General features: G+C 35.2%; 2 protein-coding genes and 1 long non-coding RNA gene across 3 annotated transcripts; 2 read left to right on the top strand and 1 right to left on the bottom strand.

Annotated features, from left to right (window-relative positions):
* Positions 1–844: 844 nt before the first annotated feature.
* Positions 845–2,282, bottom strand: LOC121245088 (non-specific lipid transfer protein GPI-anchored 10-like). The gene is made up of 3 exons (XM_041143376.1): positions 1,785–2,282; positions 1,526–1,621; positions 845–1,291 (listed from the first exon to the last, which is right to left on the bottom strand). The coding sequence occupies exons 1-3, from the start codon at positions 2,137–2,139 to the stop codon at positions 1,149–1,151; spliced, it is 594 nt and encodes a 197-aa protein (XP_040999310.1). The 5' UTR covers positions 2,140–2,282; the 3' UTR covers positions 845–1,148.
* A 3,661-nt stretch (positions 2,283–5,943) lies between these two features.
* LOC121245087 lies at positions 5,944–6,661 on the top strand. Its single transcript, XR_005936535.1, has 2 exons — positions 5,944–6,234; positions 6,434–6,661. It is a non-coding gene; the product is annotated as an uncharacterized LOC121245087 (long non-coding RNA).
* Positions 6,662–7,534: 873 nt separating this feature from the next.
* On the top strand, positions 7,535–10,683 carry LOC121245086 (pentatricopeptide repeat-containing protein At5g47360). Its single transcript, XM_041143375.1, has one exon. The coding sequence runs from the start codon at positions 8,043–8,045 to the stop codon at positions 9,471–9,473; it is 1,431 nt and encodes a 476-aa protein (XP_040999309.1). The 5' UTR covers positions 7,535–8,042; the 3' UTR covers positions 9,474–10,683.
* The last annotated feature ends 1,694 nt before the right edge of the window (positions 10,684–12,377 follow it).

The following is a 12,377-nucleotide window of genomic DNA, read 5'->3' as shown; positions in this document are numbered from 1 at the left end:
CTTCAACTACAACAAGATTTTACAAAAGTAAGTTTATAAACTAACCTGGTTTGATGTGGGATATCATATTATAAAATAAGAACTGCTATAGACATAAATAGATTACACAAAAGTAAACCCACAAATTAACATGGTTTCATGGGATCCGTTAGATTTACTTTACAATAAAAGTAATTTTACAATCTGACGTACCGTATTAAGTCACGTTAGTTTGTAGATTTATTTTTGTGTAATCATGTGTGGCTAAAGTATTTTTCTTATAAAATTATTTTTATTATAAAGCAGATTTAATATATCATTTAAAATCACGTCAATTTATAAATTTATTTTTATAAAAAAAAATTTGTAACTATAGCACTCTAAAGATAAAAGGGGTCATCCTACCTTGTGGGTGAGAATTTACATTTTTCTTATGTATTTATTTTAATTGACTTTTATAGTAACTTATAAGAAGAATATTATGATTAACATGGTATCTTAGGTAAATGGGCTATGAAGGCCAACAAAAATCCAAGGCCCAATCACAAACCGAATGGCCCTAACGGATTTACACGCCCAATGAGGAGTGAGATGGCAGGGCTAGCAAGCTGAGAACAGTAAAGTCAAGGAGCAAAGAGATGTCAATGGCCATGCCTTGAGACCAGACAACTCCAGCCTTTGTAAGAAGAGGGGAAGTAAGAAGGTGGCACATTTAAAACTGCAGGCGGCATATGAAATGCAACAAGATAGATAGACAATGTGATAAGTATTTGATATAAAAATATGTAAATGGCACGCATTTAATGATATAAGATCAGGATACTGAGCTATGCTCGCTAAAGTTCCAACTAAGGAGCGAGATGATTGAAATTTGAGAAGCATTCAGGTACCAAGTTTCTGCACTTTGGTTTCAGGTAAATTCCTCTAATTGTCAAATTCTCTGCTTGAAATACTATTTATTTTAAACGGGAAAGTTAAGTCATAGGCAAGGGGTTCTCTAGAAGCTGATCTTGTTAATTGGCACTTTAATGGATGTCTTTTCTCTTGTCTGCAAAAATCAGCTTCCATCTAAATAAGAGGATGGTATGGTAGCATTCAAATACAAATCATTCCAGTGAACATCATATCCTAAATCCAAGATTAAATCACTAACACAGTCAGACATTCAATTACAGAAATGTCGCCCACAGAAAAGCTGTCATGGCTGCCACCAGAGCAAAATCACCTTCTCCCTTCAATTTGATGCTGGTGCTTCCACCAAAGCCCAATCCCATTGTGTTAGGTCTCGGCTGCACTTCAACCATTGGAGAAGCTGAAACTCCAAAACAAAAAGAAGATTGTCAGAAAGAAATTTAGAACTGCAAAGAGCAGAAAACCAAGATTTCTGGTTGGACAAGGCATCCTATGGCGGGTCACGATTATTAAGAAATGAATTTCTAACATCATATGTCTAACTGATTTACAGGTCCATGCCATCTTTTGTTGACTGTTTTGTCAGGGATGGAAAAAAAATTGAAAACTTGGGAGGTAGAGATTGATTGCATACCAGCAACAGTCGAGTTGGAGTTTGTCCCGAGAGTAGAGTTGGTGTTTGTCCCAAAAGAAACTGGAGAATCGTGTGGACTGGGTGGTGGATTTTTTCCTTAATCAAAGGCACGAAAAGTTTAACAAAATTCATAGATTAGAAGAAAATCAACAAAACCATGTCAAGTTTTACAATGCTGAATTGATTTGGCATAAACGGTGATCATTATGGCCAAGAGATGGGACAAAATGATACTGGAATTTTCTATTTGATGGTGTACCTGGACAAGTAGAGATGTCAGCTTGAAGGTTGCAAAGATCAGGCAGCTGCAGAGCAAGAGTGGTGTTGATAGGGAAAGAGCTCAAGGTAGTGTCATTGAGCAAGAGGCAAAGGCAGTGAGGTTCTTTGCTGTAGAGTTGCTCGAGGTTGTCACAACACAGCTGTGCTGGTGATTGGGCTGCACCCTGCACAAATGGTGCACAAGGGGCTAATGGAAGCAGGCGCGACGCACATTCGGCTACGTTTGGGCTCGAGGAGCTGGGGTCTTGGGAAAGGATGGGGGTTAGAAGGGAAATGAAAGGGAGTAGAATCAGAGTGGGGATGGTAAGAGGAGGATGAGAGTGAAGAGAAGCCATGATTTCTTCTTTGCTTAGAGATATTAGGGGTTTCCTTTAAGTGTCTAAATAGGTGGAACTGGAAGTACATTGTTTGAGTGTGAGTTGCTACATGCATGGTGTGTGTTATTCTACATGCATATCTTGTTCTGCCTCTCTCCCTCTCTCTCTCTCACACAGGTACATAACTAACAAACTGTACTTCTAAGCTCAAAAATTGCACTTGCAAACAGAAAATGCCTCTCAGAATCTGCCTTGTATTTAGAGACCTTGCCTTCTGATAGTGCACTTTCACATGATAAACAGATAAGACATGCATTATTATTCCTTTGTTTAAACACGATTTGAACCTTCGGTTTAAGGTAATCTCACCCTTATTTTACTTTAGGAAATGATTTGTACATATTTATAGCGTGCAACTCTCCACTCTTTTTGACAAAAAGTAAATAAATTTGATGCCTATATGAAAAAATCTACTTTTTAACGATGAGCTCTACTATTTTTAAAAGGGAGTGTATGAATCTTACATACTCTCTTTTACATTACCCAAGTCAGAGGCACAAAAACTTTGTTCTCTTAATCAAGTGTCACTTTTATTTTATTTTATTTTATTTTTTAGAAATGAGACAAACTACACAAAAGAATACTAGAAGAAATGAGAAGACACAAAAGAATAAAAGCTTGGGTTGTGCTTAGGACTCTAGTTGATAAAATATAGCTTTTTCCAAAAGGTTAATGTTAGTATATTCTCTCATTTTGACTGCTCATGTATTTAATTTTTTTTTACTTATTAATTAAGTAAGAGATTATTAGTGCATTGATATTTTTTTTATTTTTTCAAAATATTTAAAGATGTTAAAAAAAATTTGAATTTTTGTATTTTTATGTGCTTTTAACTTTTTTTTTTTATATTTTTAAATTTTTGTGTGCTTTTAACTTTTTTTTAATATTATTGTAAGAATTTTGTACAGGAGGTGCACACATGGCCTTGTTGGGTAACACGTGTTGGGTGCTCATGTGACCCTTCTGACGATTTACTTGGGATTTTTTTATAGACTGACCAATTTGATAGCTCTTAAGATCATTGAGAATATGAGGTTAAGAACCATTCAATTCAGTAGGAGTACCCGTCCTCAAAAGAAAATAGAGGTTAAGAACCTCTTTGGTTATTCAAATGACTCTTCAAAATTAAAATACATGTGACTTCCTTTCTCTTTTAAAGCTTCAAAAAAAATTCATTTTGAAGATCTACAAAAAAGAATTTTTGAAAAACTAGCAGGGTGGAAGGCAAAAGTTTTCTCTCAAGCCAGTAGAACAACTTTAATTCGATCTGTTGCTAGCTCAATCCCTTCTTATGTCATGTCCACTCTCTTGATCCCAAAATCAGTCACAAAAAAAAATTGACAAACCCTTTTCAAAGTTTTGGTGGGGATTCCCAATTGAAAAATTAAAAAATTTCACACCTAAATCTTGGAAGTCAATATGCAAACCCAAATCCATTGGAGGTCTTGGTTTAAGACTGATTTCAGATTTCAATAAAGCCCTCTTATGTAAAATTGGTTGGAACATTTCAAATGAAAGTAATGCCACTTGGAAAATTGTCTTGTCTGGAAAATACTTCGAGAACTCAAATTTATTTAACACTTTTCCAAAAGTTTCAGATTCTTGGATCTGTAAATGCATTTTAAAGCAAAGAGATTTCTTGAAATAGAGTGTGTGCTATCAAATCAATAATGGCACAAGCACAAAGATGTGGCCTGATCCATGGATCCCAACTCAGCTGAATTTCAAGCCAATTCCAAAGAACAGCTCCATCACCTTAGATAGGACCCTAGTTGTCTCTGAACTCACAATGGAAGAACCTAGAACATGGAACATCCTACTGTTACAAGCCCTTTTCCATCCTGATATTGTGATTGAAATTCTGAAAATTCTTCTAACTCAAACAGATTTTCACAGACAAGAGGATAAACTCAGATGGATGCGCCATTCTTATGGAAAATTCTCAGTGAAATCTGCCTATGCTGCCATCACTATGAATTCCAATCCACCGCAAGTTCAAACAAACATCTGGAAAAATCTTTGGAAGATTAAAATTCAAGACAAATAAAAATTGCTTTGCTGGAAAATTCTAAATAACATAATTCCAACAAAATCCTTGGTAAAAAGGTTTGCATCACTAACAGAGGAGGAAGCTCAGTGTCCCATATGCAACAATGAGGAAGAGACTCAAGCTCATTTGTTCTTTACTTGTCCTTTTACCAGAATTCTTTGGAGGCAATCACCATGACTCTTGGATATTACATGTTTTGCTAATCATGAAATTTGTGATTGGATTGAATGCATCATTTCCCCCACAGAAAAGTTGAACATTTTGGATAGAGAGGAGCAAGACTTTCAAATATTTGCTATCAATGCTATGAACAGTATTTGGTTTTTAAGAAATAAAATTGGTTATGAGTCTTTAATTCCAAATCTTGATAATTTTATTTCTGGCACTTTGAGAACTTATAAGGAACACTATAATGCGTGAGACATTAAAAAAGTAAATGACAGCCATGACTAGAGTGCTATACCAAACGGGCATTACACTCTATTCTTTGATGTAGCAGTTAGACAAACAGGTAGCACAGCAGCAACGCTATGTGGATCAGATGAGGGTTACCCAATCTTCGTCATTACAAAGCATCTTGATAGTCATAACCCAAATCTAGGAAAAGCCACTGTGATGAACATTGGATTAGAGGAGGCTAGACGCAGCAATATAAAAAAACTAGTCATTGCAGGGGAATCACTAGTGGCTCTGCAAGGGGCAAATGATCCTGAAAAAGTAGCCGATTGGACCATTTAGCTTGTAGTCAATGACATCAAATCTTTGCTGAACTCATTCGACAGTTGGCACACCAGAAAGATACATCAAGATCATAATCGATGCGCGCATTCGATTGCGCAGTGGGCAGCTTCCAAGAATTTATATGGATGCATACTCATTTCTTTTATTCCACCTTGTATGTTGGATTTCCACAGCGGAAAAGACCCTCCTTTTACCTTACACTAGTTGATGTTGTACAGTTTAATTTAGTTTTGTCTTAATCTTGTAAGAACGGTTTTAATTATGAATGAATCTATTTTGTTGAGGAAAAAAAAAAAAAAGATCATTGAGAATAAAAGTTCAACTAAAAAACATAACAGTAATTTAACTTTGAGACAAACCATATGAATTTAATTTAATTTTTCATATTTAACCCAAACACATGTCCAAAGATGATTAGTGTTTATGTGGCGCTTCTAATGGTTTACTAACGAATTTTTAATGAATGGACCAGTTTGATTTTTTTTTTTAAATCACAAGATTAAAAATTTTAATTAAAAAAATATAAATATGAGTTAATTTTGAGACATAATGTAACTAATATCATTTGTAAATTTGTTCTCTTTCTTGCTCATACTTAATTTGTTAATGTCTTTAACCTCCAATAATTCATCGTGAAGACAATTTAAGATTTCTTTATGTTTGAATTCGTTTATTATATCGTCAAAATTTAAAAGTAAGTTTAAAATTTTATCATATTTGAAATCTTGAATTTAATAAAGTTTAATTAAAAAATATAAAAATAAGTTAATTTTGAGACAGGTAATGTAACTAATATTATATTAATTGGAACAAAACCTGTTGTAGGAAAAATTATTCTCTCATATTTTTATCCAAATTTAAAAGTCTCACGTAGGAAAGATACATGCGATGAGTTTACAATTTTTATTCATATACATCTAAATATTTGTACCTTTCTATATTGATTTTCGAAAAAGTTGAAGGTAGTCGATTTCAGAGACCCCTTTGCGCACAAAATCGATGTGGCTGCCACGAGTTAAATGCAACGGTACACACAAGTTCGTTGATGAAGACAAAAAAATGTGCTCTTCCTTTCAGCCTTGTATAACGGTGCGTACTGAAGAATTGCATATTGTTCTGAAGCCGAAGCTTCCTTCACATCTTCTCTCTTCGTGGCCATCAACGAAATCAAACTGAAGATGTTTCCATGGAATTGCCATCGTGAGTGAGCGTCTACCTCTCCAAATTCGCAGCTGAAGGTGAAGCTTCTTCCTTTCTCTGAGGTTCGAACCCTAACCCTAGCCCTAGGCAAATTTTTTTGGTTTCTATTCAAAATCAAATTTTCCTGCATTGTCCGAAAAAATAAAATTTTGTGTCATGGTATACTTAGAAATACACCCTTTAGCATTACAATTGATGAACTGAATATCAAAAGACTTTTTATGTCTAAGATGATATGCTTGAAATTTTCTTTTTGGCCAGTTACACTATGAAGCATGGGTGAGATTTGTCATCCTTAACATTATTACAGTTGGAGTTTATGCATTTGGTTGATAGTAATTACCGAAAGTAAGGATTGAGTTTGGTGAGTTTTGCAGGGAAGGAGAAGATAGCGTGAGCTTTACATGGCTTTGATACCATACTAAAGGAAGTAAATGAGACGTAGGTGAAGTGTTTGAAGAAAGACCTCTGTGAGGATTTCATTGAAACAATAAAATTTACAAGTATCGGTTTTCCACTGAAGACCCTTTGGTGCCCAATACGTACTGTTGCAATGTTGTAAGTAAATTAACATTTAACAAGCATTTCATTTGCATTTAAAAACAGACTTGGGACCATTATGAGAAATTTTGCTATCACTAAAATTTTCTCTAAGTATTTGATGAAATTAAATGATTCAATTTTAAAATGAGAAAAACATATCACGTGTGTTTGAATTTGTCACGTAGCATGGTTGAAGTATGTTTATCTTTTTTATTAGTCTATCCAATTCGATCAAGCAATTGGAAATGATCTCCAGTTGGCTATCAGAGAGAGCCAAAAAATTTTGCAGTGTATTTTTGGGTCTCTTGCCTTGTCGCATAGAGCTCAATGATTGCGAAACCCAGATCAAAGGTTAGTACCAGTGGCGAGAGAAACGAACGAAAACGTTCAAAGATGTGTCGGTGGCGGAGACGGACCATCGGAGACGATAAATGGTGGACTGGTTCGTGAGCGCAATGCAAGCTGAAGCTTCTTCGTGGTTCTCTTCCTGCGAGAGAGACGTGCAGTGCGAAGACGGGTTTGAGCTATATGTGGTTCTCACACAGATGGGCCAACGGAAACATAGGTGCACCGGTTCGTGAGCAAGAAACCAAGCTTCTCCTTCGTGCCTCGTGTTCTCTTCCTTTCAGGCTTTCAAACTTTTATTTTTAATTCTATTGTTTTTTTTTAAAGGCCACGTGAGTAGGAGTGCACAAGGTGTCCCCAAATGAGCTACCTGTAGTAGAATTGAATTAATTTTTCATTTTAATTTTAATATTTGGATAAGAAATATTAATTTTGCTTTATTTATATCTAAATATTTCATAAAAAGAGAAATATTTTAAAATTTGAGAAACATTATTAAAAAAGTTTTACACAACATACCCTTCAAGGATTTAAATTTCTATGAATAATGTTACATATAATAATTATAAATAGGTTAAATGTTTCGCATTATTTTAAAAAATATATTTTAATTTTTTTTATATAAATTATATAGATATTTTTTTAAAAAAAATTGTGCATACTCGCACAAATTTAATCCAACGCAAAAATTGTGTGTTGGATTTAAATTCATTTCTCAATTTATAAGGAATTGAATTTTTCTAATCATATAATCCAACGCGAACGTATACCCTATAGCTGACTAGCCTGACTCCGATGCGACGATCGTCCGGGATCTGGTCGAGTACGCGCGAGTTCAGAGTTCAGCCGAGACCCAGATTCTGCTCCGTCTCCTTCTCTTTATCGACGCATTCAAAGTTACTCCATACCTCCACATCCAAGGTAACATTCCGCTACCGCAACACTAGGGTTTAAGAATTTTTACCCAAAGCCTTGACCTCTCATGGCACTTTCTTCAATCTCTAAATTCCTCTCGTTCTCGCTTCTCCTCAAAACCGCAAAATTCTCAACAGTAAAATCCTCTGCTGCTTCCTCTGCAGAAAAATTCTACACTCACATGCAGATAAATGGTACCCAAAACATAGAGAAAACCCTGGCCACAGTTAATGCCAAATTGGACCCCAAATGCGTCTCCGAGGTCTTACATAGATGTCACCCAAACCAATCCCAAATGGGTCTTAGGTTTTTCATTTGGGTTGGCATTCAACCCAATTATAGGCACAGTTCATTTATGTACAGCAAAGCTTGTGAATTGTTCGACCTTAATCGAAATCCTCGCGTCGTTGCTGATGTTATTGAGGATTATAGGGTTCAGGGCTGTGTGGTTGGTGCTAAGGTATTTAAGGTGGTTTTGAACTTGTATAGGGAAGCTAGGCTGGCTAATGAGGCTTTGTGGGTGTTGACAAAAATGAAGGATTTTGGTTTGCGGGCTGATACTACGGTCTACAATGTGGTTATAAGGTTGTTTTGTGAAAAGGGTGATATGGATAAGGCAGAAGAGTTGACGAATGAGATGGGTTTGAATGATCTTTATCCCGATATGATCACCTGTGTTGCAATGATTAGAGGGTTTTGTAGGGTCGGTAGGTCAGAGGATGCTTGTGGATTGGTTGAGGTTATGAGGGGGCGGGGGTGTCTGCCTAATGCTGTGATGTATTCGGCCCTTCTTCATGGGATTTGTAGGTGGGGGAGTTTGGAGAAGGCATTAGAATTGTTGGGTAAGATGGAGAAAGTAGGTGGGGAATGTAGTCCGAATGTTGTTACATATACGTCTGTGATTCAGAGTTTGTGTGATAAAAGTCAGACAATAGAGGCATTGAAGATTCTGGACAGGATGGAAGCTTTTGGGTGTTCTCCAAATCGCGTTACGGTTAGTAGTTTGATAAAGGGTCTTTGTGTGGAGGGGCATGTAGAAGAGGCTTACAAGGTGATTGATAAAGTTGTTGCAGGAGGCAGTGTTTCATATGGTGATTGCTATAGTTCTCTAATACTGTCGTTGGTAAAACTTAAAAAACTTGAGGATGCAGAGAAGCTCTTTAGAGAGATGCTTGCTAGTGGTGTCAAACCTGATAGTTTGGCATGTAGCATTTTGATAAAGGAGCTTTGTTTGGAAGGACGGATGCTAGATGGGTTTCGGTTATGTGACGAAATTGAGAAGATGAAGGTCTTGTCTTCTGTGGATTCTGATCTTTATTCTATTATTTTAGTTGGGCTTTGTCAACAAAGCCATTTGGTGGAGGCCGCAAGGCTTGCACAGTTGATGCTCAAGAAAGGAATTAGATTGAAAGCTTCTTATACTGAAAGTATAGTTGAACACCTGAAGCAATTTGAAGACGAGGAGCTAGTTAAGCACTTGAGTGAGATTGGAAAATAACACTGAATAAACAGTCTTTCGCCTGTCTAAGGGGACCTTATTTGTTGATTTGAGCAGGGTGAAATTTACGTAGTTCTGAATCTCTAATTGTGAAGAAAACGAGTCTGTAATTTTAAAATTTCCAATACTGTCTCCTTTCATCTGGTAATTAGATATGAGACTTGAAAGAATGCTGGCAGTCATCAGCCTATGTTTAATTGAGTTCAACTATGCTGTGATTTAGTTAAAACAAGTACAAGGCCTTTTGCTGTTTTCCAGTTTTGAAACATTGCAACGGTTAGCTCAGTTGGTTAATTCTAATGGTAAGCTTTGTTGTTTATTGCCTCCATTCTTACCCCCCACATGGATGCAGTATTTTCCCCCTACAGTTAATGTGACCCTTAGCTACAGTTTATAACTTAAGTTTGTTCCCTCTGCTGTTTCTTATGGGAGTAAAAAAGGCATGATATGTTTACAAGATCAACTATATGACCGATCAAAAAAACAAGATCAACTATATGGATTGTAAGGGGAATCAAAATATCTTTTGAACAAAGCTGGAAGATCTGACATGATTTGAAACCCATCGGATTACTTTCAATTCAAACAGTGGCCACAGGTCAGCTGGAGTATCTACAAGCAAAGAGGATGAATACTCTTGTATTGTTTCATGCAATTATGCTGCATCTGCAATTCGTATATGTTTGCCCTGTTGAACTAAGACAGGTTTTGAAAAGGAGGTCCCCAGAGTAGGTTCTGAAGGTGCTCAAGTATTGTGTGAACTTGGGAATAAAATGAGAGATGGGGAAATTTGATCCTATAGACATGCTTAATCAAGTACATGGGGCTGCAGAAGAGTTGCAAAAGAAGGCTGACCAGAAATTGTTCCTTTTCCGTTCGAGAGCTGGGAAATTAGAAATGGACAGGAGCAGGAAGATTCACAACTCCCAATACTATCTGGAAGAATAATAATCATGTTGACTCATTTGAAGAATAATTGATAAAGCAAAATTGAGGGATCCTGTGGAGCAACCAACAGCAGCAGGGCCTGGTGGGTCTTGTAAGAGATTCATAAGTGCCTAAAGCATTCAAACTCGATATGACTTGTATTGAGCTTAAATCATTAAAAATGGAAGGAATTATTACTCTCTGTGCCATCATTAGAAAATGAAATACATTGGAGACATTGTGCTGTTTTTCTTGAAAGATGAATATACTTTGTAGTTGCCAATGCTGTCTTGAAGGAAATTCTAATAGAGAACTTGCAATACATGTATCTGATGTGGATGAAGGTACATAGATCTGTCTAAACTATGTGCCTTTTGAGGTCATGATAATTGATGTTCTGTGTTATTTCTAAATTGTTTTCGCTCTGTCGTAAAGTTTACTAGTAATGAGCATCCTACATGCGACCTGCAGAACTGGGGATGCTATCCTTGAGCACCATCTAATTGGCTTAATTAATTTTTAGTTTTGTTCCTGATCACAGTTCACTCAAATCCATCCAAACCATGATCTTAACTTCACATATCTGGACATTTATTTTAGGCCTAGTTTGTTTTCACATAAAAGATGAGATAAGTTGAGATTAAAATTAAAAAGTTGAATAAAATATTGTTATAAAATATTTTTTAATATCATTTTTATTTTGGAATTTGAAAAGTTGAATTGTTTATTTTATTTTGTCTCGAAAGTTGGGAAAGTTGTAATAATTAGATGAGATGAGATGTTTTCTAAAAACAAACGAGCCTTTAGTGTTTCTCTTGTTGAGCTTTGAAATATAAGAGCCAAGTTTGAATTAGCTGTACCAAAATATTAAAAATGTTCACTATAAGTTGGTTCTTTTTTTTATTTTTTTCTGAATTCACGATAACTTGGTATATTTTCCATTCAACATCTCTCTTTTTTGGTTAATAAAAACTTCTATTTTGGGTAGAAGGTTGATCAAACTAGAATAACAAGTGAACCAGATTCTTAGCATTTGGGCAAAAATTGTTAAGTTGGTATATCTGAAAAAATTAAATCTTTGGTGTTGGCTCAAGTGTAAAGGTCTAGGTTTTGGTGGTATGCTTCCTCTAAGTCTAAGGTTTAGGGTGCAAACTATTAGATTGTGGAAACTTCTTCTTGATTATCTGATCTGCGGTTACAAGAAACTCTTTGCTGAGAGCCTATGTACTCCCAAAATTAGTTGAAACTTTATTCTCGAACATTGATGCCAATCAAAAAAATAAAATTATTTAAAAAACGGAAAAGTCCTTGAAAAAAATATCAAAGTCTATTGATAATTAGATATAAAAAAGATCATCTTATTGTTTTTATTTAATTGTTATGAATCCTAAATGAGAAATGATGCACAACAAACATTTTTGGCTGTTTGTTTTAAATGGGTGTAGTTAAATAAGATGTAAAGTTAAATTTTAAAATTAAATATGTTTTTTTTATGAATAGACAATATCATAATTAATTGTAAAATGGTTATATGAATATCATTATTCACTGTAAAATAGATAAAACGTCATGTTTTAAATTAAATCTTTCTAATGACACTACTTGTAGAGCATGTGAAATCTATAAAATATTTTAAAAAGTGCATAATTGACGAGTGAGAAATATTACTTTTTCATCTTAAATGAATAACTACTTAAAATGCATCGTATCAGCAAGTGTGATTGGAGAATGGAGAACCTGTGATTGGAGAGAACCAGCAGAGGAGAACCTTCCAATCATATAACATGCTTTCAATGTCTCACGCCTCACTTATGGTATATGAGAGCGTATTTAAACATAAAGTAGACGGTTACTCTATCTACATGGATCTTCCAAACTGATGACGATACATGATATAATATTAAGATTTAAGAATGTTTTCTGCGTATATTTATACAATAGATTTGTTATGATCTGATGGTTAAATATTTAATCAAA

The sequence above is a fragment of the Juglans microcarpa x Juglans regia genome, chromosome 8S (assembly GCF_004785595.1).
Source record: "Juglans microcarpa x Juglans regia isolate MS1-56 chromosome 8S, Jm3101_v1.0, whole genome shotgun sequence".
In the NCBI taxonomy this organism is placed as follows: Eukaryota; Viridiplantae; Streptophyta; class Magnoliopsida; order Fagales; family Juglandaceae; genus Juglans; species Juglans microcarpa x Juglans regia.
The sequence above is the reverse complement of the archived record's forward strand: the minus strand, read 5'-3'. Positions and strand labels throughout refer to the sequence as shown.